The sequence below is a fragment of the Neovison vison genome, chromosome 2 (genome assembly GCF_020171115.1).
Source record: "Neovison vison isolate M4711 chromosome 2, ASM_NN_V1, whole genome shotgun sequence".
NCBI lineage: Eukaryota > Metazoa > Chordata > Mammalia > Carnivora > Mustelidae > Neogale > Neogale vison.
In genome coordinates this window covers 225,198,889-225,224,473 of record NC_058092.1, presented here as the reverse complement: position 1 = coordinate 225,224,473, position 25,585 = coordinate 225,198,889, and the positions used below count along the sequence as shown (strand labels likewise).

The following is a 25,585-nucleotide window of genomic DNA, read 5'->3' as shown; positions in this document are numbered from 1 at the left end:
TGGTAAGATCAAGCATTTTTTCACAGTAATAGGTCATTTGTTTTCACCCTCCTGTAAAATCACTGTTCAAGTCTTTGCCCATTTTTCTATTTGATTTTTGTTTTTGTTTTTGTTTTTGTTTTAACAAAGATTTTAAGTAATCACTACACCCAATGTGGGGCTTGAACTTAAAACCCTGAATTCAAGAGTCATGTGCTCTTCTGACTGAGCCAGCCAGGTGCCCCGAGAATTTTGGTTTTTCGATAATTTTACAAATTCTTTATTAAGTATTCTAAATATCAATTCTTTGCTAACTATATGCAAATTAACATATATTCTCCTATGCTGTGATGTGCATTTTCATGTAGTTTATGGAGCCTTGTATTACCAAAGTTTGTACATAAACCTGATCAAATTTATCATTTTCTTCATGATTTATTCTCTTTACTCTTAACTCAAGATTTTAAAGATAATTTCCAATATTCTTCTAAAGGATGTACAGTTTGGCTTTAACCATTTTGATCTTCAATCCATTTGGAACTCAGTTTTGCATGTTCTCCAGGAATGTAATTTAATTTTTCCCATATATCTTATTTCCTATACCTTTCTTATGTGTATTACCATATACCAATCTTCCCAGAACCACTATCCTAATATTTACCCTGACCCACTAATTTATGCCTCACTCTGTTCCTGTACTGGTTTGGTATGTTCTTATTTTGCTTGTTTTCAATCAAAACATCAAAATATATGTATGGGCAAAGTTTAAAAGTCAAATAATCCCACAAGGTTTACCACAAAAAATTCTCCTGCTCCCTATCTTCTCAATGTTTACTCCTGAATCACAGAGGTAAGCACTTTGAATTCTAAAAAACTAGAAGAAGCTTGTTTTTGTATTTATCTCCTCATTCTAAATGGCATACTAAGTTCTTAGTTTCAGATAATATCTCTAACTTTCCCTTTAAAAGATGAAGATTTAACTTTTTTGCAGACATATACACACATACTTCCCTTCCCTCCATCTTCATCATGTACTTATAATTTTATTTAGACCAATATTGAGTATTTACTATATATTATTCTATATACAGATAAGCCATGTAGATTATAATTCATTTTATTCTTGAATAACTTTTTATTTTCCCTGCAAATCATTTTTTTTTGTTTAGGTTTCTATAGATCTGCTACTTCATCCCTCTTTACCAAATGTGTACAACTTTTCACAACATTTTCTAATATATCAAGCTATCTAGCAGTTTCATTTACTTCTTGAAGACATCCCTACTAAAACTCCATCTTTCTTCTAAAATTCAAACTTGTCTCTGGGACTGCTGTAACAAAGGAAGGATTCTCTGCACATCTCTCTATTATTTATTCCTTGGATTTAAATTTTTATCAATTTACATTTGTTTGTTTAGTCAAATACGTTAGTAGGAGACATAATTCTGTAGCCTCCAGAGAAAGTGTACATTGGAAGTAAATTTTTGAGAGGTTGCAATTCTGAAAGCAACCATACCATCACACTACTTATATGATTATTTGATCAAGTTAGAACTCTAACTTGGAAAGCATTTTCAGATATTAAATGTATTACTCTCCAATCTTCTGGCTTCTGATTTTGCTTTAGTAAGACCCCGTCTTATTTCTTTGCTCTACATATGAGCTCTTAGGGTCTTTTTTCTCTCACCACTTTTCATGACCGATTTTGCTGCAAGTCTCTTCTGGGGATAAGTGATATTTTTTATTCTGAAAATTCATGTACTTCAAGCCCAAAAATATTTCTTGAATTATTCATTTGATAATTTCTTCATTTAAAATTTTCTATTCTTTAATTTGGCTACTCCTATCACTCAGCAAATATTCTGGAATAATCATTTAAATTTCCTAACTTTTATTTTACATGTGTCCTTTGTTCATACTACTTTGGAACATAATCTTCATTTTATCTTAAAATCCATTAATTTGTTATCCTAATTTTAATTTCAAAAGCCCCATTTTTTGTTTTCTGAATGATCTATTTTTAAGTTACATTTACTTCATAAATGTAACATCTTCTGTCCATAAAACTGAAGTTTTTATCTCCTTCCAGGATTACGTCAATTTCTTTTGATTTCTTGTTTTTTTCCTATCCATTTGATATTTTCATCAGATTTAGCAGTTTTTTGCAAATGTCTATAATAACTAGCTGCCCTTTCAAGTTGAAGAATGAAGCACAAAAAGACTGTTTGGAAACTCTGTGCTTGGCCAAGACATGCTGTTGACTGTTGGAATACTTTTTGTTTGTTTGTATTTTGAAATATAACTGAAACGAACACTGTATAAGTTTAAGGTGTACAACATGACTTGATGCGTGTGTGTGTGGAGTGAAATGACTAAACACAGTTCACTTCACACCAAAAATAAATAAATAGATAAATAAACAGAAAAAGAAAAAATGTTTTCCTCCTTGTTATAACAACTCTTAAGATTTACTCTCTTAATAACTTTCATACATACTATACAGCACTATGGGGTTTTGATAGGTCGGACTATTTCAGTTGAAGACCTCCAAATGTTAGTTTTTGCACATGCCTTCTCTTGGGCTGGCCAGATTCTTTGAGGTAAATCCTCCAATCTCCTGCCTAGAAGCTATACACCTGGGTAACAGTATTCTGGACCTAAGTAAAGAAAAAAGCTAGCATTTCCATCCATAAGTATGTACACTTTCATCAATTCCACTGTTTCCAAAATTGTACTGACACCCTCAACCATGTTCTGGTACCTAGGTCAACATCCACAGAGAAGAAACTTCTGCCTTTCAGCAGAGTAGAGGCAGGACAGATACTCATCTGCACAAGCTGAAGAAGGGAATTTGGAGATTTAACAGCTAATTGTATAGGTTTTAATCAAATTTTCTGTTTCAGGTCCACAGTACATCCCATTTTCAGAAATACTTAAAAACTCTAAATAAATAAAATTAGATAAAATACAAAATAAAACAGAAGTACATGAGAGACAGACAACTCCAACTCAACTCCCAACTAAATGGAAAGAATACTGGGAGTGTGTCCAAGACAGTGAAATAGTGGGATCTAAGTGATCAAACAACGTATTTACTGATCAAATCACACAGCTAACAAAAGTGAGCAAGGCCCATAAAGTCAAAAGCATGGGGTTTTGAGATTTATCCATTGAGTTGCTTCCTATTTAGGTAATAGTTGTTTGCACATGTAAAAACTGAACACCTCAAGAGCGCCTGGGTGGCTCAGTTGGTTAAGCATCTGCCTTCAGCTCAGGTCATGATCCCGGGTTCCTGGGATCCATCCGGTTCACCAGGGAGCCTGCTACTCCCTCTCCTTCTGCAACTCCCCCTGCTTGTGATCTCACACTCTCTCTCTCAAATAAAGAAAGAAAATCTTTTAAAAAAAAGTAAAAACTGAACATCTCAATTTAGTAACAATGCTAAAAGATCAGGGAGTTGTAATTCACTATTTATAATAGTGAATCTTGAAAATAGAAACATTAATTAACTTGGGTGTTTCAATCTAAAGAAAGGAAGACTGAGAATTCATCAACTGCTCTTAACTAAGAATAAAAAAAATAAGTAAAATTTGGGTTAATAGATTTAGATAAAACGGAGGAAAAAGGACGATCACTAAGTAATTCAACTTAGATGTAATGCAGATCCAATGACACAACAACATTATGGATATAAAATGAATGAGACTGAATTCCTGCCCTGAAGGAAAAACAATAGAATGTGACAAGTATTAAGAGAGAGATATAAAGAGTGCCATTGGATTCTCCCTCCAAAAATAGGAAAGCACATAGTTGCTTCTAAAAGTTAATTTTTTAATTGCTATAATAATATATAAAATTAACTGAAGAACACATAAAACCCCATAGTCTTTTTAAATGGGTAAATCTTCCTAAGATAAGTAGTCATGACTTTTTACCTAATAAAAACAATATACTCATTGCTTAATGCTATGTAGTATTTAATTCTGAAAACAACTTGGAGGAGTAAATATTTGTGTTGCCATGTTACAGGTAAGGAAGCAGTCTTTAGAGGTTTGGTAACTTCCTTATAGTCATTTAATGGTGAAGTCCATATTCAAAACAAGATCTTAATTACTATATTATACTGTCTCACTATATCATCAAACTATCCTTTTTGACATAAACATTAATGCCATGAAAGTAGTAATATTTTTAAAGTATACAAGTCCCTGGAGAAAAATAGTACAGTACTATTTTAATTACAGATGAGAATAATTAATTCAGACCAATAATAATACAACGCGATTCTACTTGTAGAAGTTGGTTGGTTGCCTTTTAACATATATGGTGGTAGGAGATGAAGGCTTTATTTCTATCTGCAAGACATCACCTTCAATTATATTAAAAGTTTACAAAGAATTACAAACAATATTTGCTATATATATTGATGTTATTTAACAGATATTCATGTTCTCTTCCTTCAGGTCCATGGTAAAATTAAACTCCCACACCTCCCAGAAGTTGGATGTGATAATATGACTTGTTTCTGCCAACAAAATGCAAGTTAAAGTAACACTTGTATTTCTAGATGGAACCACTGAATTACCAATGAAAGACAATGCAATTTCGTCCTGGGTCCCTACGTGATGACAATAAGCTAATCTGCCCTGCCTCCAATATTAGACATGTGGTATGAGTGAGAAATTAACTTTTATTGGTCTTAATCCTCTGAAACTTAAGAGATTCATGGTGGACATGGATATGTGCTACCCAGACCTCATTCAAGGAAGGAACTGTCGTCCCTGTTGCTGGGAGAGCTGCCGGTGAGCAGTCATCAGCTGCAAACTACTTCAGCAAGTGCCTCAGCATCTTTGGGCCACTTCACACGCAAGGCCACATCTTTTTAAGGATGATCCACATGCAATTGCTGATCAACATGAAGTTTTAAAGGTCTGGTCACTTCATCCCAACATACCACCCATTTTAACTCCAGAGTTTCTTGTGAATTGAGTTGACTAAGGTTGTCTGTCCAGTATCACAACTCAACCTTTCCTTTTGTCAAATCCTGCTTTCTCCCTACCTTTCCCAAAGGCACTGATTTTAAGGGCTCTCAACAAACATCATAAACATGAAACTCTGTCTCAGAGTCTGCTTCCCAGAGAACCCAACTATGAGAGCTGGTACCAGGACTGACACAAGAAAAGCAGGAAGAAAGATGGAGGTTGTGAGCTGCATCACATACCACCAGGCTAGCAGTGAAGAACCTATCACTGCTGTAAGCATAACGGAGAAAGCCTCTGGCACAAGATGTCATCAACTATTAACTTGTACCAGTGGTAAATTAGTAAGGTATGCCAAAGGGAGGGGAATATTCTAGCAGGTGTGAAGTATCAGATGTCTGGTAACAGTTAACTACTAATATACTAAAACCACATGTCTACAGCTTAGCCCCACTGAGCTCTAGAAAAAAGATAATGAGGGGCACCTGAGTGACTCAGTCGAATAAGTGTCCAACTCTTGATCTTGGCTCACGTCATGATCTTGGGATTGTGGGATCGTGCCCCACTTTTGGGTTTGGCAAAGAGTCTGCTTGTGATTCTCTCCCTCTATCTCTCCCCTCAACTCTTTCTCTGTCTCTCAAATAAATAAAAGCTTTAAAAAATAATAAGATAAATAGGTGGCATATCTTATTGGTGATAAGCCAATCACCTGGGTGGCTCAGTCAGTTAAGCGTCTGCCTTCAGCTCAGGTCATGATCCCAGGGTCCTGGAATTGAGACCCACATTAGGCTCCTTGCTCAGCAGGGAGCCTGCTTTTCCCTCTGCCTGCCACTTCCCCGCTACTGCTCTCTCTCTCTTTCTCTCTGACAAATAAATAAATTACATCTTTAAAAAATAATAACTAAATAAAAATATAAGAAAGCCAGAGGCCCTCCTTAGTCCCATATATAAAGGGTGCCAAGTATAGAAAGTGTGCAAATTAAAGAATGTCTGCTATTTCAAAGTCAAGAGCCAGCTAGGAAAAGAAAAAGACCATGACACATGGGTTGGGGACATCTGAATTGACACCTCTGATAATCTATCCAAATTTTCCAGAATCATTTGAGACTGCAGAAGTTGTCCACCCTACTCTGCATAGATAGTACTAGTCCTTGCTTGAACACAATGCAGGCTTCTCTCCAGCAAGACTTGTGCCCCAGTTCAGAATCTGTTCACTCCTTCCCTATTGGCCATGGAGTCAATAATCTTGGCTCAGCATAATTCAGCCAGGGACATGCTGTGACTGCTAAGGAAGGAAAGAGATGATGCCCCAAGTATCTGGTAGACCTAGAAAGCAAATATTGGCAGAAGTTGGGGAAGTACACATTGTACTCGATAATAAGCGGAAAGTGACCCAAGGGGCCTTATATTGGATTAGGGAAGTTTACAGATTTAAAAGCACTCTCCCAAGATGCAGGATTTATGCCCTGAAATGGACCCCAGGAAATGGTGTAAGCTCACTATCAAAATGACTCCTATTTATAGCAAAGGAAGCAATCAACAAAATGAAAAGGCAACCTACAGAATGGTGGAAAATATCTATAAATCATATATCTGTTAAAGGTTTAATATACAAAGATATACAAAGAAATTGACACAACTCAGCAACAAAAAGAAAAAAAAAACAATCCAATTAAAAAATGGATAGAAATGTTCATCACTAGCCATCAGGGAGATTCAAATCAAAACCACATTGAGATACCACCTTACACCAGTTAGAATGGCCAAAATTAACAAGACAGTAAACAACATGTGTTGGAGAGGATGTGGAGAAAGGGGAACCCTCTTAGACTGTTGGTGGGAATGCAAGTTAGTGCAGCCAATTTGGAAAACAGTGTGGAGATTCTTTAAGAAATTAAATATAGAGCTAACTTATGACCCTGCAATTGCACTACTGGGTATTTACCCCAAAGATATAGATGTAGTGAAAAAAAGGGCCATCTGTACCCCAGTGTTCATAGCAGCAATGGCCACAGTTGCCAAACTATGGAAAAAACCAAGATGCCCTTCAGTGGACGAATGGATAAAGAAGATATGGTCCATATACACTATGGAGTATTATGCCTCCATCAGAAAGGATGAATACCCAAGTTTTGTATCAACATGGACAGGACTGGAAGAGATTATGCTGAGTGAAATAAGTCAAGCAGAGAGAGTCAGTTATCATATGGTTTCGCTTATTTGTAGAGCATAAGGATAACACAGAGGACATGGGGAGATGGAGAGAAGTGAGTTGGGGGAAACTGGAAGGAGAGATGAACCATGAGAGACTGTGGACTCTGAGAAACCAGCTGAGGGTTTGGAGGTGAGGGTGGTGGGAGGTTGGGTGAGCCTGGTGGTGAGTATAATGGAGAGCATGTATTACATGGAGCACTGGGTGTGGTGCATAAACAATGAATTCTGGAACACTGAAAAGAAATTAAAAAAATAATAATAAATTTTTTTAAAAAATGGATAGAGGAAATGAACACATATTTTTCCAAAGAAGACATCCAAATGGCCAAAAGGTGTAAGAAAAGGTATTCAGAAGTGCCTGGGTGGCTCAGTTGGTAAAGTATCTGCCTTAAGCTCAGGTCATGACCTCAGGTCCTGGGATCAAGCCCCACATCAGGCTCTCTGCTAAGCAAGAAGGTTGCTTCTCCCTCCCCCTAGCTGTGTGCGTGCTCACTCTCGCTCTCTCTCTCTCTCTCTCTCTCTGTCTCATAAATAAATAAATAACAAAAAAGGTGTTCGATATAGCTAGTTATCAGGGAAAAGCAAATCAAAACCACAATAAGCTATCATTTCACACGTTAGAATGGCAATCACCAAAAAGAAAAGAGATATCATGTGTTGATAAGGTCATGAAGAAAAGGGAACCCTGTGCACTGTTGGTGGGATTTAAATTGGCTCAGTCACTGTCCCTCAAACAGGAAGTTTCCTCAAAATATTAAAAATAAAACTACCATATATGATCCAGCAATCCCACATCTGGGTATATACCCAAAGGAAATGAAAACAGGATATCAAAGAGATCTCTGCACTCTCATGCCCACTGCAGCATTATTCACAGAAGCCAAGATACAGACACAACCAAAGTGTTCATCAATGGCTGAATGGATAAAGATGTGACATACCTACATATATATGTGTATGCATATTATATATATATATGTATGTATGTATGTATGTATATGTGTGTATACATATACATACACAATGGAATATTATTCAGCCCTAAGAAAGAAATCCTGCCATTTAAGAAAACAAGGATGAACATTGGAAGTATCACACTAAGCAAAGTAAGTCTGAGAAAAAAAGATAAATACTACACAGTATTTGTCTTTATTCATGGAATTTCTAAAGGGGAAAAAAAAGTCAAGCTCATAGAAACAGTTAAAAAATGTTTGCCAGGGACTAAGTAATAGGGGCAATAAGGAGAGGTTCATAAAAAGGATACAAACTTTCTGTTATAAAATGAGCCAGGTATGAGGATTTAATATACAACATGGTTACTATAGTTGATGACAAAGTATTGTATCATTGAAATTTGCTCAAAGAGTAGAACTTACTCTACAAAGAACATCAAATTAAAAAAAGGGGAAAAGGGGCACCTGGGTGGCTCGGTGGGTTAAAGCCTCTGCCTTCAGCTCAGGTCAGGATCCCAGAGTCCTGGGATTTAGCCTCATAGTGGGTTCTCTGCTCCTCGGCAAGACTCCTTCCCCACCCCCTCTGCCTGCCTCTCTGCCTACTTGTGATCTCTGTCTGTCAAATAAATAAATAAATAAATAGTCTTTAAAAAGGAAAAAAATGTGAACTTATGGATACATTAACTATACTGAGGGATTCCTATCGCAATGTATACATATAATCATTACAATGTACATGTTTTTATATCTTATAATTTTATTTGTCAGTTATACCTCAATAAAGCTAAAAAAGAAAAAGAAGATGCATAGAGACATAAAAAATACAGCCTTTGCTTAGTAAGGTCAAAATGTTAGAACTGCCATAACAAAGAGCAAAGAGAGGATAAAAAGTCTAGAAATATGGGCATTCTAAAGTGGATATACTAATGTAACACCAGAAAATCTGCCAGGTCTTATATCCATGGAAAGGGCCAGACGGTATGCCATTTACCAAAGTCATGAAGAATATGATGGAGAAAGTGGTACTGGAATCAATAAGAATGTGCTAGCTCTTCTCCACAGACCAAAGCTGATGGTAGGAGAAACCACAAAAAAACGGAGCTCAATGATGGAGACAAGAGGATAATCCATCCCAACTGGTGACATTAAACCATCAGAATCCAATCCAAGTAGAGGGCAAGATTTATAATAAGAAGCAAGGTTGGAGCATCAGTCAAGGAGACTAACACGTTAAAAATTATACAGATGTTTAATAGACCACAGCATCCCTAGAAGCAAAATAGGCAGCCAGCAAGGGCACTACTATATAACTTAAATCATCAGAAGAAATCAAGGATGGATGATCAGGAGGCTGATGGCAGATGCTGCAATAAAAAGTCACAATTTATTACTCAGTTCCTGAAATTGAGCCATTTATGAAGTCCAGATTTGATATATTTAAAATTCTGATGCCTACAGGGAATGACCCTGCAATACCACAGTAAGTGTACATGGTAATAATTCCCTATTTTTTTATCAAAGTCATCCATGATCATTTAATTGCATAACTAGGGGGAAAAGCACACAAACGTTTCAAGTACAGTTGGACACAGGTCTGAGTTAGCACTGACACCCTGGATATAAAGTGTCATCATGGCCTCTCTTTACAGGAGGGATATATGGCAATGAGGTAATTAATGAACAGCCAAGGTCCTGTTCAAAATGAGTCACTAGGTCTGCAGACCTATTAAGTGGTCATGTTCTGGATATTTCTGGCAAATGGCACAACACTGACATGGGGTCCTTGGCTTTCACAATGGCAAAGATCAAGTGGAAACTTCTGAAACAACCACCCCCTGGATAATGTATTACATTTTAAACAAATGTTGCATTCCAGGGGGTGTGGGTGGCAAGAATTAGTATTGCCCTGAAGAATTAAAGAATGCAGGGATGATGGACCCCATCTAATCTCCTTTTAAATCGCCGATCTGAGCCCTGCAAACCAAACAAATCCTGGAGGATGACAAAAGCCTACTACCAGGTAGTAGCCCAAATAGTAGTCACTATGCAAAACGCATATTTTTGTTAAAGCAGGTTAACATGGCCATTTTTTGCAAATGTGTTCTTTGCTGATCATTTTTAAAAAGAGGCTCAAAAACACTTTGCTTTCATATGGAATAGGAAATAGTATACATTCACAATTTTCCCTCAGGTTCATACTAACTCTCCCTCCTTTTGTCATAACATATAACAAATTTGGTCCAACTGGACGTCTTGCAGAACATTACATTGTTCCATTACATTAATGACATCATTCTAACTGTCCCAGATGAGTAAGAAAGGCTTATGCAATGGAGGCCTTGTTAAGACATACAGGCTTCAAAGGGTGAAAGATAAAACCTACAAAGTAAAATAGTAAAATATTTAGGGAACCAGGGGTCAGGAACATTTTCAGACAGCACATCTGAATTGAAAGACCAATTATTGGGGCGCCTGGGTGGCTCAGTGGGTTAAGCCTCTGCCTTCAGCCCAGGTCATGATCTCAGGGTCCTGGAATCGAGACCCACATCAGGCTCTCTGCTCAGCAGGGAGCCTGCCTCCCCTTCTCTCTCTGCCTGCCTCTCTGCCTACTTACGCTCTCTCTCCTGTGTCAAATAAGTAAATAAATAAAATCTTAAAAAAAAAAAAAAGATCAATTATTACACCTTGCAATGCACATGAAAAGCAGAAAGCAAATCATCAAGTAGGTCTCTTTGGGTTCTGAAGGTAGCTTATTTCACTCCTGGAAATACTGCTCTAGCCCACATACTGAACAACATGAAAGGCTGTCAGCTTTGAGTTCATGCCAGGGTAGGGAATAGCTCTGCTATAGGTTCAGGCTACACTTTGTAAGCAGACTTGCAGTTAGGGCTGCAAGACCCAGAAGAATTATAGCTATTGGTGGAGGCACTGTTGGGAAAAGTAGCACATGAAATATATAGAAAGTAGAATCCCAGTAGAATCCCAATGCAGACCCCATACACATGTCAAAGGCCATATCATCTGCAGTGGAAAACTTTATTCTCTATGCCTGCCATGTTATTGGACCCTGCCAGAGATAGAGACCCTGTGTTATCAACTAACACAGGTGTTCAGAGTTTTATATTATGAGCTGACTCTGTTATCAAGAATCATAAGAACATAAAATGAAAGTGGCACCCAAGATCAAGTGTGAGCCAGATCACATAATGCACAAGCACTCTGCACGAACCGGTAGTTCAGGCCCCATGTTAAGTAACACTGCCGCACCAGCACCTGTCATCTTACAGCTGTGGTCATATGAAGAACTCTCTATGCCAGGATACCAATCAGAGAAAAGTACAAATATTTCAGCTTGATATGTGGGCACAAGTCAAAAGTGGACATCACCTAGAGAACCTCTCACTCAGGAGTGACCTCGAGGAACAATGGAAAAGGAAAAAGCCTCTCAATGGGGCAGGTCTTTGGGCAGTGTGTCATCCACAAAGTATGCAAAGAGAATTGGCCCAAGAGCAGTAATTAGTGGTCTAGCTCACTGATTAGTAGCATAGAGAAAGAAATACTGGAAGATCAGAAACAAAGAAGGTCTGGGGTAGAGGCACATGGATGGATATATTCGAACAAGTACAAAATATAAAGATCTTTGTAACACAATTTAAAGGCATCAGAGAGCATCTAACATGGAAGCGACAGTAAACAACAAGCAAACAAATGACTAAAACAGCTAGCATTAGTTAGGCTCCACTATAGGATACCTCAGTGCTGGCACAATGAGAACATGAACAAACTAGACATTATAGAGAGATGGAAGTCATCTAGGGATACAATAACATGGGCTCCTCTAAACAAAGCTGATCAAGCTACTGTTACTGGCAACTGGTCAGCCTGCCAGCAAGATATCAACTCTGGTCCCTTGATGAAACCATTCCCCAAAGCCAACAAATAAACACTTAATGGCAAGCTAACTACAAATGGGCCCCTTCTACCCTAATCTGATCATCAATTCATTAGGACAAGAATACTGGGGCGCCTGGGTGGCTCAGTGGGTTAAAGCCTCTGCCTTCGGCTCAGGTCATGATCTCAGGGTCTTGGGATCGAGCCCCGCATTGGGCTCTCTGCTCAGCAGGGAGCCTGCTTTCCCCCTCCCCTCTCTCTGTCTGGCTCTCTGCCTGCTTGTGATCTCTCTCTCTGTCAAATAAGTAAATAAAATTAAAAAAAAAATTGAGGGGTGCCTGAGTGGCTCAGTGAGCTAAAGCCTCTGCCTTCCGCAGGTCATGATCCCAGGGTCCTGGGATCAAGCCCCGCATCGGGCTCTCTGCTCAGTGGAGAGCCTGCTTCCTCCTCCACTCTCTTTCTCTCTCTCTCTGCCTGCCTGTCTGCCTACTTGTGACCGCTGTCAAATAAATAAATAAAACCTTTTTTTAAAAAATAAAAATAAAACAATAAAATAGATTTTTAAAAATTTTCATTTAAAAAAAAAAAAAGACTAAATACATACTCGGAGTATCAGTTTGATTTTCCCAACCACAAAGTCTTAACCAGTATGACTGCCTTAGAAATTATGAAGTAAGAGATCAAGCAGCAGGAGTTCTTATGTAATCAAAAGACACACTACAGTAAAGGAAGTATAGGAATGAGCCCATAACCATGGGATCCACTGGATCCTGTAATACACAGTCTGATAGACCTTTGGATAGGCACAAATCAAACACCACCATGCAGGACACACCTTGGAATTTAGCAACTTTACATGGTAATCTGTTCCATGTATAAAATAAAAGTAGGAAGAATATAAAAGTCCAGGACCCAAGGAGTAAAAGCCACTCTTAGTGGTCTCACTTTCAGTGATACAATTGAGTAATTTGTGCTTCTTATCCCAGAAATCTGGGCTCTGCAGGATTAGAGATCTTATTCCCCAAAGGGGAAATACTGTGGCAGAGGCCAAAGCAATGCCCCTCTGAACTATAAGCCATAGTGTCCCTTAGGCACTTCCGGCTCCTTCTGTCAAGGTACCAGCAAGCAGGCAAAAAAGGAGTGACCATCTTGGCAGGGATAATTGGCCCTGATCATCAAAGGAAGGTAGGACCACCACTGTTACAAAATAAGGGGAGGGGAATATGTTTGGTACACAGATGATCCCTTGGGTGTCCCTTGGTATCCTCTTGCCAAGAGTTATGGTAAATGGGCAACTTCAATACCTAGAGCAGGAGGTACATAATGACCAGGGCTCAAATACCTAAGGGTAAGGGTCTACGTCATACCACCAGGTAAGTCACAAAGATTGTAAGAGGTTCCAACTCAAAGTAAGGAATATTTACAAAAAAATAATAGAAGGGGGACATGCTGAATATCAGCTATAGCCCTGAAACAAGCTACAGAAGCCGAAGCAATAACCCAGGTTTCCCCCAGGAAGAATGGGTCACTGGAATCCTAGAGGAGCTCTTGAGAAATGTGCTTGAAGTAGACCGAGTATCTCAAAGAATAAATTGTGATGAACATGGACATGATCTGCCTAAATACACCTTCAGAAAGAACCTCTTGTCCCTGCTGCTAGGACTGGTGTCAAGCAACATCATTCAGCTACCAGCCCCCATGGAGACGGCTTTAGCTGCACACACAAAGCTTCCTCACCCAAGTTCCTACACTCCTAGGAGTGACTCTCATACAATGACTGATCAAGGCCTGGATATTCCATCCTAACAAAGGACAACTCTGATGAACATTTCAACTCCAGAGTTCCCCTGGGATTGACTGCAGCTGTTAAATTCTACTTGAATTTTTCCTCTGCCCAATCCTGCTTCTTCCATGTCCTTTTCACAGCTGTTTATCCCAAGGACTCAATAACACTAAACTAAATAAGCCCCAAACACTAAACTGTGTCTTAGAATTTGCTTTCCAGAGAACCCAGACTATGGCAGGATTGTTTGTTGCCAGAGTATAACCTAACCTGTACTGACTAATACAATACAATAAATACAATACAATACAATAAATAGTGAGTTTCCTCTGCAGTTTCTTAGAATTGCTGGCAAATTGTTTTCATTCATGAAACTATTTAGAAAATGGGATGCCTGGATGGCTCATTTGGTTAAGCATCTGCCTTCGGCTCAGGTCATGAACCCAGGGCCTGGTGATCAAGCCCCATGTTGGGCTCCCCGCTCGGCAGGGAGTCTGCTTCTCCTTCTCCCTCTGCCCTTCCCCACGCCTGTGCTCTTTCTCTCTCAATCAATAAAATTTAAAAAATAAATCAATAAAATTAAAAAAAAAACACACAGTTTAGGAAGAAAAGAATTTAAGTTGCAAGCTTAAGAAAAGCTTGTTGAGGTAAGCAACTTTTGCGGATATAGACACTTTTTGATCCTTGCTGATATTTGCCCAACATGCCAAGATTTTTCAACAGAATAAGAAAAGAAAAGGATAAGAGCAGTTGTTACAAATAGGCTTTCTATTATACCTTCTTGTTTCTTCAATAGCTACAAAATAGAAGGTTGAGCTAGTTAAATTCTGTTGCTGAATTTTCACATTCTTGACCAGGACTCATTGTAAAACACAGGTTAGTTTTCCTATAACACGTAGAAGTTATCAAATGCCTTAAAGCTCAATATTAAACTAATATACTTTGTTTACATATAGTCTATTCCCATTATTACATTGAAAAGTCTGTTTATTATTAATCTAACTACAATCTATAATTGTATTTCTTGCCAAGAAGACAATATATTTCCAAAGCACTCAGGTCATTATCACCTAACAAACATTTCAAGGTTACACAAATGAAAGCAAAACCCCACAGCCTACTGACACCATGAAAACTGACAAAAACACCATTCTGTGACAACAGAAAAACCACACAGGATTAATGACCAAACTAAAATATACTCTCTGAAATACAGATTTTAAAAAACACTTATACTGCAAGGTACAAAATATAAATTTATAAATTTTATTCAATACACTTAACATCAAGAAATTAGGGGTGCCTGGGTGGCTCAATGGGTTAAAGCCTCTGCCTTCGGCTCAGGTGATGATCTCAGGGTCCTGGGATCAAGCCCCGCATCAGGCTCTCTGCTCAGCGGGGAGCCTGCTTCCTCCTCTCTCTGCCTGTCTCTCTGCCTACTTGTGATCTCTGTCTGTCAAATAAATAAAATCTTTAAAAAAAAAATCAAGAAATTAGAGGTAGCATTCTCTCAAACCCAAATTATCTCTTTATGAAGGGCCACACAATTACATTAAGAACTTTTGCTGAAATTAGAGACTGGTTTATTTTATCAATGATGCAAAAAATAGTGCAGGTGGAAAATGCATAGTCATTGGTTACTAATTTTTAGTATTTTTACTATTTTTCTAAAAATATTCATATTTTTTCATGAAAATATGTATCTATATTACTTTAAGAACATATTTTAAAGATCCTTTTAATAATCCATTTGAAATGCCAGTTCAAAAGTTAGTCAGTATTCATATTACTAACAACAATACACATATTATATATATAAGACTCAAATCTAGATGGATATAAAGAAAAACTTCTATTATTGATATGTACATTTTGTAATAGAAAACCAAACTTATGGATGTTGCCAAAATGTTTTTCCACTTGTCCCTTAAGTGACGGTGCTTCACTGGGCTTTTTGTCCACTAGGCCAAGTCTCCTAATCTGTAAACGGCGCACACTCTTCCTAGGTTATCTCATCACAGCTCCACTCAGGATTCTGTCCCCTGTGATTCACTCAATGAATATTTATATTTATTTAGTTCCTTACTCTCTGCCAGGAAAAATGTGTATCACTATTCGACTCTCAATCTTAATTGAAATGATTTTTTAGTTTTAACATACAATGGTATTTCCTGTTGGCTTCTGCACAGTCTTGACGTAAAAATATTTATAGGTTTCTTGATGATGAATCATACATGAGTTCCTAGAATAACTCCTATTTGGTCAGAGTTTATTATACTTTTAAAACACGGTCAAGTTCTATTTGCTAATAATTTATTTTAAATTTTTTATTCTATATTCATGACTGCTTCCCCCTGCCTTCTTCCCCTGTGGTTTTGTTAAGACATTTGAAAACTTTTCTTTCAGTTTTATATTTTATTACAAGAATCTGTATTCAGCAATTTTTGCATTCAAAACAATCTCTCAAAACGCTAGTAGATCTGTTAAGAGAAAGAGAGATTTATTCATTTTTCTTTTTTCATTTTTCTTCTTCCTTGATTTTCTATCTTGAGGTCAGTATTCTCTGATTAATTTGTGGGAGAGGGGAGGTACAATATAATTCAAATATACCTTAAATATCTGATTAACTCTAAATCTACTAATAAAACTAATTTTCTTGAGTGACTTGCCACATTAGCAAATATTATATGCCCTTTCCCCAATTAAAGATCATCCAAATATTTTCCTGTTAAATCAGAGAAAAAATCATTATCATAGCATAGTGGTAGAATCAAAAGAAATTTGAACTTAGAATTGGGTTCAAATTCTAAATAGACCATCTTATGACCTACGTGACTTTGGGTTTAACCATGCTAAATCAGTTTCTTCCCCTATAAATAATATAACCATACATACTACATAGGTGTTATTAGAGGTTATGATGCATTATATCATAAAGCACGTGATAAGTGCCAAGCACCACAGGAAACATTTGACAAATTCTAGTTCTCTCATTTCTCAAAATGAAAGGTCACTTTTTCCTTTAATTATTGGCCTCTTTTTAAAAAAGAAGATACTATTTCTTCTATATAATAGTATATTATAGAAAGGACCCCTTGAGCAAAAAATACAATAAAGCTAAAAACAGCAGTTGGCTAAATTCAGTGAAAAAAATGTGTGAATAATTTTAAGAGTTTTTCTGATGACAAAGAGAAACAAACAGGTTCTTTCAGGTGACCAGGCAAGGGGTGCTGATTTCACCAAAGAAGAACCCTAACAACTTAACAAAGGGTATAGAGAAATATTAATTAACAGAGGAACTAAAAAAATTACCTCCAGAAAATGAAAATAATTATAAAGAGCAAGTAGGTTGGGATTTTTATAATTTTGCTGGTGTGTTCAAAAAATTAAATAATTAGATGTTTTATTTAAATATGATTTTTAATGAAATTATATATCTTATAAAATTATATCCATTGAGCATACACACATACACACACACACACACATTCTATAAGAGTGTATAAAAATATGCGTGCTAAGCTTCATAAACCAGTCAAGTGATTTTTAATGGTATGGTGAACTACAACTTCACTGTGTTTTAACTCTGTGGTTAACTGTATATATTACTACACATTGCCAATTAAAATAACACTGCTTCTGAAAATATGAAATTACTTTTAAGTTCTCTTTACTGAATTTTTTTTCAAATAATCACCTACCAAGAAATTAATGTCATAAGTAAAACTGTCATGTTCAAGAAATTTGGTTTAAAAACTCTTATTATTAGAGCACCTGGCTTGCTCACTTCATAGAGCACACAACTCTTGATCTCAGGGTTCTGAGTTCAAACTCCAGATTGAATGTAGAGCTCACTTAAAAAAAAAATAAAATTGGGGTGCCTTGCTGGCTCAGTTAAGTGTCTAACTCTTGATTGTGGCTCAGGTCATGATCTCAGAGTACTGGGTTGAGCCTCATGTGGGGCTCTGCACTTGGAGATGGGGGATCTGTTCAAGATTCTATTCCCTCTGGTCCTCCTCCTGAGTGCTCTCTTTCTCCTCAAATGAATAAATAAATCTTGAAAAATTTTCTTTAAATTTTTATTTATTTATTTATTTGACAAAGAGAGATCACAAGTAGGCAGAGAGGCAGGCAGAGAGAGAGAGAGGAGGAAGCAGGCTCCCCACTGAGCAGAGAGCCCGATGCGAGACTTGATCCCAGGACCCTGAGATCATGACTTGAGCCGAAGGCAGAGGCTTAACCCACTGAGCCACCCACGCGCCCAGAAATAAAAAAATTTTTAGAACTCTTATTATTTTGATCTGATTTGAAATTTCCACTTCAGTTTCAATATATCTACTTTCTGCAAGATAGATTTCTAATATAAATCCTACTTTAGTCTAATTCAGGAAATCACACTTTGGTGTTTCTACTATCTTTCTAAAGAAAAAGATATATGATCCCTGTATCTTTGAGTTGTCCTTCATCTTGTTCAGAATTCTATACATCCTCTTAACCACTGGGCAAATTTTCTTACTAGAAAATAATGACTACCATTTGTACTTAAAGGGTCATAATTCTACGTTAGGCCTACCAAACATTCTTGTAATAGCTCTTCCCCTTGATGATTCTGAAATAATGTCTCAAAATTCAGTTCATTATTAATGTCTGTTTCAATTCAGGACAATCTCTCATTTGTAAATGCTGAAATCCTCAAACTACTTAGAGATACTTTAGAGATGTGAAAAAAAACTAACAACCTGATACCTCTTTTCCTTTAACCCTAGAAAACTAACTTTTATGACAATGCATACTTCACACAGCCAAATAATTTCAGAGTATAAATGTCTAATAACAGGAGATGAACATGAGGCATGTTTTTCCATTACATCTTTAGCCGAAGGTTATCTTTACCACAAGGATCATTTTCATCTTGAATAAAGTGTCATGGTGGCTTTCTGAAAGCAGTAATACTACCACTAACAATAACAAAAAAATAACAAAGTTATCTGATCTCAAGCTAGATTTATAAACAAGATCGTTAAGTAAAATATCATTCTATATTAGAGTTGATTCAGCCTCATTCACCAGCCCTGGGTCTATTACCAATTGCACTTGAGTTACTTTTTTAAATTACAGATGCCCAGTGCCTAATCTAAGAGAATCAGTTTATACAGATCTAATTTCTTCCCTACTATCTTCAAGAGGGATGCCAAGGCACAGCCATGTTAAAATATCACTGCCATGTGCCTTCCACATCTATCATCTATAGTGTAACAATGAGAACTGTGAAGTCAAGGTTATGTCCTCAAAGATTAACAATATTCACCATGTAAAATTTACTATGGCAATTAAGGTTGAAATAGTACTTTTTAGAGCAATGTATTGGCACAAATATTCCTATTTATTTAAACATCATAAAACACAATACAATCAGCTAACTCTTCAGGTGCACTCCAGTTAAATATGCCATAAAAGTCCAAGGATAATGTACTAAAGAGAAAAATTAGCAAGATGACCTTTTTTTCAAAACAGATCTATTTTCCAGTTGGTTCATTATGCAATGGTTGTATTTTATTTCCATAAAATATACTCCATAAGGAAAACAACTATTTTGGAAAACATTTTATGAAATATAAAAAATATTTTTCCCAGGAAAACATTCCAACATTTGATGCCACAAATTCAAGACAATAAAAACAGATTTGGGGGGACAGCTTTATTGGGAACTGCACAAAAATAATTAAATGAGATAAAACAGAACACTTTTATCCTATGTTGAATTATATGGTTGTTTTAGGTTTTGTTAATATTCTTAATATTTTGTTGTTAATTGTTAATGTTATATTTAAGTGTAAAAACTGCTTAAAATGTTATCCTCTCTCCTATCTGAACAATTTGCTTGAAAAAGGAAACTGGTATTTGTTTCTATCTTTCCACAGCATTAAAAAACATTATTAAACATAAGTGTCTGATAATCTGTTACAAAATTAGAACATAAAATGGATCCAACCAAACAGCAGCACGAGATACTCAAGTAGAAAGACTATGTAAGTTTTAGGAGTTACAAAAGCTGGATGTACCACTTACCACCTGCATGGTTTTGGCCTTACTATTCCAGAAATGAGTTTATTAACACCTTGTTACAAAATTATTAGAGAGGTTAAGATATTGTATATAAAGTCCTTAGCATACTATCTAATCCTTAGAAACACTTAACAAATAGTAATTATAAAAATGATAATCTGATCTCTTTCAAACTAATCTAATACTTCTATTATTTTTCACATGGATAAGCTTTTTTGATACATAAAACCTAAGATATAATAATCTTGAACAATATGGAAGGAATAAAATTAATTTCCCAATATGTTAGCTACAAAATACCTCAACATTAACTCCTTTATTAAAGTATACAAAGTAGGTGGTAACTCCTTGAAGAATCTTCTGAAAAAGTCCAAAATCTCACTTCATAGGTTTTTAACAATAATAACAAATTCTACACTTTTCTCAGTTTTTATTCATAAAAGAAAAAATGAAATGAAACAAAATCCCTTCATCTACCTCCAGATGAATATGCTTACTGTCTCATCACAGCCAAAAAAATATGTTGGCAGCCTCAGCCTGGCAATGACAGATCATAAAAAGGAGCCTAGATTCAGAATATCATTTAACCCATTTTTCAGGATCTCAGCACTAATTTATAAACCAAGACAATCCAATTTTGATAATGAATTATCACTTCAAATTATTAGTCCAAAAAGGTAAAGATTTAATTATTTAGTATCTAAAAATCCTAAAGGCAGTGGATTCTTTATAATGATTAATCACAGACAGATACTCACAGTTTAGAATCAAAAAGTATGCTTAATTTTATCACTAGGAATTTCCTTCCAAATGTATAACAATATAAAAACCAAAGTCCTTACTAATAGGCATAATTTTTTTATATGCCACCACTTGAAATAATTTTTCAAAGTAGACTATGTGCCTTTATGATGTTTAAGAGCAAAACTATATCTTTTAAATCCATTAAGTGTGTTATTCTTTAGTTTATTTTTTATTTTTATTTATCAGGAAGTTTCATAATAGCTTAAAATTGGCATATTACTTTACACCATCAATTAAAACTGTTCTGAAAGACTGTTAAATATATTTTAAATATCAAGTAGTCTTCATCTATAAAATGACACAAAGAGAAGAAATATTTTCACTATACTGGTCCACTGGGTGGAAATTTAGTATTTCAAAAAATATATTCATTTAATGTTTAGAAATTAAAGGACTATAGATAGCATAAACAAAATTAAGAAAATATATAAATACATTGTACCTCTGGCTCTCTGAAAAATATTCTTATTTGGTTACTTCCATTCCCAGATATGTTCTGGGTTTCCATTTTGTCCCCAAATCTTATTTCCTTAGCTCTACTGTCTCTATACTCCTCTCTTTACTTCTATCATCTTCCTACACAAAGGAACTATAACTCCGTGTTTAATTTAAATGCATCTTTGCTCATACACACTAACCCTAAAATATTTGCATTCCTACTACTTGTAATTTACATAATTTGACAGAGCCCCATATCTGTCTGTTACCAAAACTAATATAGCAACACAATAGACTGATAAAGGGCTCACATAGGGATACAATATACAAAAGCCGTCAAAAAGGATGCTTAAACCTATAGTGTCTGTTCTCCTGGCCCTATACTACTATTGTGCTGAAATTAGAGAGAATTCCATTCATAATCTGTCACTGAATTTATCTCTAAAATGACATATACACATGCTGTCAATTAATGTATTTGAGAATCTCTATATGACAAATTTCTGGTATTTCCTACTTTGTACAATCCTAACAGATACATACCTATGTCATATGCCAGGAAATCGGCAGAAAAACATTTTGCACCGTTACTCAAGGAAGTGTCATTATGGGTATTTCCTCCAAAAATAAGCATAGCTCCATTGATAAGAACAGCTGAATGAAGGTATCTGGCAAACCCACTTTCTTTCAAAATAGTCCTACAGGATAAAATTTGAAAATGTATTACAAAGGATAAAAAGACCTCCCTGATTTTATATATATTATATAAAGGGTCTAACTTGCATATAGAATTTTCCCTCAAATTATGAAAATAACATGCTTTACTTTTTAACAATTCATACATGTCCTCGAAATTTCAATATTTTTAAAATATTTTGAGATTCACAGTTTCTTAAAATGTTCTGAGGAAACACAATATTAAACATAATTGTTCATGATTTTATAATTTGTATTTTGAACTTTTATTTCATTTATAAAAGTAGCAAACAAGTGTACTTAAAACTAGAGGACCAAAGTACTATAAGTTTTAAATACAAAAGTAAATAGAAAGTTTAATATAATAAATTTACTCTGAACTGTATTCAGTTAAAACTAATAATTCGCATGGATCCCATAATACACTATTTAATTTTTATTTAAATATAACATACATAAAAATGTACATGTCTAAAATTCAATGAAATTTCACAAGATGAACATAACTGTGTAAAGAGTACTGAGATATTTTTTTAAAAGATTACCACTGTTCTGATTTTTTTGTGGTTCCATACCAATCTTAGGATTGTTTGTTCTATTTGTATTGTTGCTGTACTTTATAAAATAGAATTATATAGCCTGTATCCATTTGTATACACATTATTTTGCTTAAGATTATTTTTGAGATAGATCCATATTGTGTAAAATCATAATGTATTTTTAAGAAACATCAAATTAATATAAACATTTTTAATTAATTGAAGTATAACTGAAAGTACTATAAATATACGCTCATAATTATATTTCACCTTAATGTACTGAAATCTAATAAACTGCATCAATATTTCGTAAGTATTGCAATGTAATGTACTGAAATCTAATAAACTGAATCAATATTTCGTAAGTATTCCAAATAAAGCAGTGCTACTAAAAAAGAATCAGAAGGTAAACCCAGTACATACAGTATAATGAGTAAGATATGTATAGTATATATCTCAAAAACCTATAGCAATTAATGCTTAAAGAATATGGAGCTGACTTCCATAACAGCAAGATAAGGAGTCCCACCAACTCTATAGGGAGAGAACTATAATTGGTAAAAATTACCAAAAAACGGCATTTAATTTCTCAGAAAAATTTAGTAAGAGCAACAACAAATAATTGTTATTTGTCAATAAATAAATAAATATTTACTCAAGAATGCCTACAAAATTTCAGTAAGAACAGCAGGAGTCCATGATACTTAACCCACTATCTACTCCCGTCCTTCCCCGTATCAGCACCCTCCTCCACCACACACACACAACTAGTTCAGCAAGGAGGAAGTTCAACTCCAGGTGGGTAAATCTGAGAAGAGACAGCTCCTTCATTCCTCACCTCCTAGTCCAGGCCACTGATATCTAACCAGGAACAGCAGACAGCCAATACTTCTCATGGCCCCCAGTTCTGGGTAACAAAATCTCTACTCCAGAAATACAGGAGGGATCTGAATGTTCATCCTTGACCTAGTCCCCATTCATATGCTGTAAGCTGTACGCTCAGGCCTAGCAGGCTAAGGCCAAGAAATCTTCACCCCATATCAGTCATAGGCAGAAGTTCTTTGCAAGCTGAGAAGAGCAAAGGCCACTGTCCCCCATCTACTTCCTGCACAGAACACAGTGGAATCACTCCAGGAGGAACAGACTACTAACCCCACCTACAATTCCAAAGTAGTGGCACAGAGTCTCACCCCACCCCACACCAGGGAGACGCAGGCAAAGAAAAAGAGAGCGCCACAGATGTCCCAAGCGAACTGAGTTTATTTGTAATAAAAGGTGGGAAACTTCAAGCTCTAAGGGCACTCTCAAAAACAATGGAGGTTTCCACTGTAAGCAATTAAGAGACAGTTGGCAACTCCCTGAGAGCAATCAGCTAAAACACAGAATAGAGAGGAGTTCACCAGAGAAAAGCAGAGGAAAAGACAGCTAGTAAGAGCCATAGTAGAGTCAGAATCTCTAAGACTGGTCTCAAAGACCACACCTGAATAAGGGCTGAAATTGAATTCAGACTAAGGAGCATTTACACCCCCCGAGTATTGCTGAGAATAATTCACCCACAGTCAGCAACTAGTGGTGTTTGCTTGTGGTTGTAATGCGATCAGATAGCTTCCCACAGAAGTCAGAGGGAAAAGTCAGAAAGCCCCGCTAACACTCCTGCCATCGGGGGGGGGGGGGGGGGGGGGGTGTTGCGCATCCTCGGGCTGCTTCCTCTAAGGAGCAACATCAGAGGATCCACTGGAGGAAGAAAATGACTTCACTAAAACAGTTCAGCAAAGGCACTACATAAGTAAAACTACAACACTTCCAGAAAAGGAGCAAAAACCAGGATCCAGAATTGCTACAATATGTTCTCTAAAAGGTTCAGTGTTCAGGGGAAACTATGGCATGCAACAAAACAGGAAAGAGTAACAGGGAGAAAAGCAGGCAACGGAATTGCCTTTGAGAGAACCCAGATGTCAGACGAAGCAAAAAAAACTTCAAAGCAGCTATTATAAATGTTCAGTCTTAAAGAAAACAGGTTTAAAGAAGTAAAGGAAAATAAAAAATGTCATATCAAATATAAAACAAAAGATAAAGAAGTTACCCAAATCTAGAATTCAAAAGTATAAGAACTGAAATTTTTACGTTTATGACAGAAATCTAATAGTAAATTTCAACAAGAAGAAAAAAATCGGGGCACCTGGGTGGCTCAGTGGGTTAAAGCCTCTGCCTTCGGCTCAGGTCATGATCTCAGGGTCCTGGGATCAAGCCCCACACTAGGCTCTCTGCTCAGCGGGGAGCCTGCTTCCTCCTCTCTCTGCCTGTCTCTCTGCCTACTTGTGATCTCTGTCTGTCAAATAAATAAATAAAATCTTAAAAAAAAAACACTTTTAAAAAAGAAGAAAAAAAAATCAATGACGTAGAAGACGAAAAACAGAGATTCTGCTATCTGAAGAATAAGAAAAGAAAATGAACAAAGCCTGTAAAAATGCAGAACACCATTAACAGCAACAACACACATTTACTGAAAATTCTAGCACAGAGGGTAAAATGGTAAAAAAATTTTCAAGAAATAATGTGTGACTACTTCCTAAATTTGATGAAAAACATTAATATACACATTCAAGTAGCTCAATGAACTACAAGGAGGAAAAAACACAGGAAGAACCACATTCAGATATAAAATAGTAAAAATGTTGAAGACTACAGAGAAAGAGAAAATATTAAAAGCAGCAAGAAGAGGATTTTTTTGCATACAAGAGAACACCAATAGGACAAACAACTGACTTTACACTAGAAATAATAAAGGTCAAAATGCAGTGAAATGACATATGCAAAGTGCTGAATGAAAAAAAATCAAAATACAGGGAGGGACATATGATGATGAAATAAGAGTTTTCTGACCTCGTCCTCCCACAGAAACAGATTTTATCAACTATGGAGGGATAAAAGTACCTTTATGGGAGCCCAGAAATCCCAGGACCACTTGGAGCAAAAATTCCAAGAATAGGAGTGTCAAGGAGGGTAGGAAGAACATTACCACATCACCTCTCCCCAAGACAACACTGCTCACTCCCAAGAGAAACCCCTTCAACCTACAATTACTCCCATGGGAGAATATAGTATGTATCTGGCTTCCACAGCCAAGGATTATGCCCAAGAGGACCACTTCTTTCTTATCCCATCCAGAAAGATAAGAAGATTGGCAGAGTAAGAAAAAGGGTGCTCACAGCAACTGGGGCACAGAACTCAACAAAGACTCAA

The 25,585-nt window shown here is 36.2% G+C and overlaps 1 protein-coding gene across 1 annotated transcript in view; it reads right to left on the bottom strand.

Annotated features, from left to right (window-relative positions):
* ATRNL1 (attractin like 1) overlaps positions 1–25,585 on the bottom strand; it is an 810,828-nt gene that overhangs the window by 666,702 nt on the left and 118,541 nt on the right. Inside the window, exon 10 of the mRNA XM_044240595.1 lies at positions 21,651–21,805. Within this exon, the coding sequence (XP_044096530.1) occupies positions 21,651–21,805 (155 nt within the window). The remainder of the gene's footprint in view (positions 1–21,650; positions 21,806–25,585) is intronic.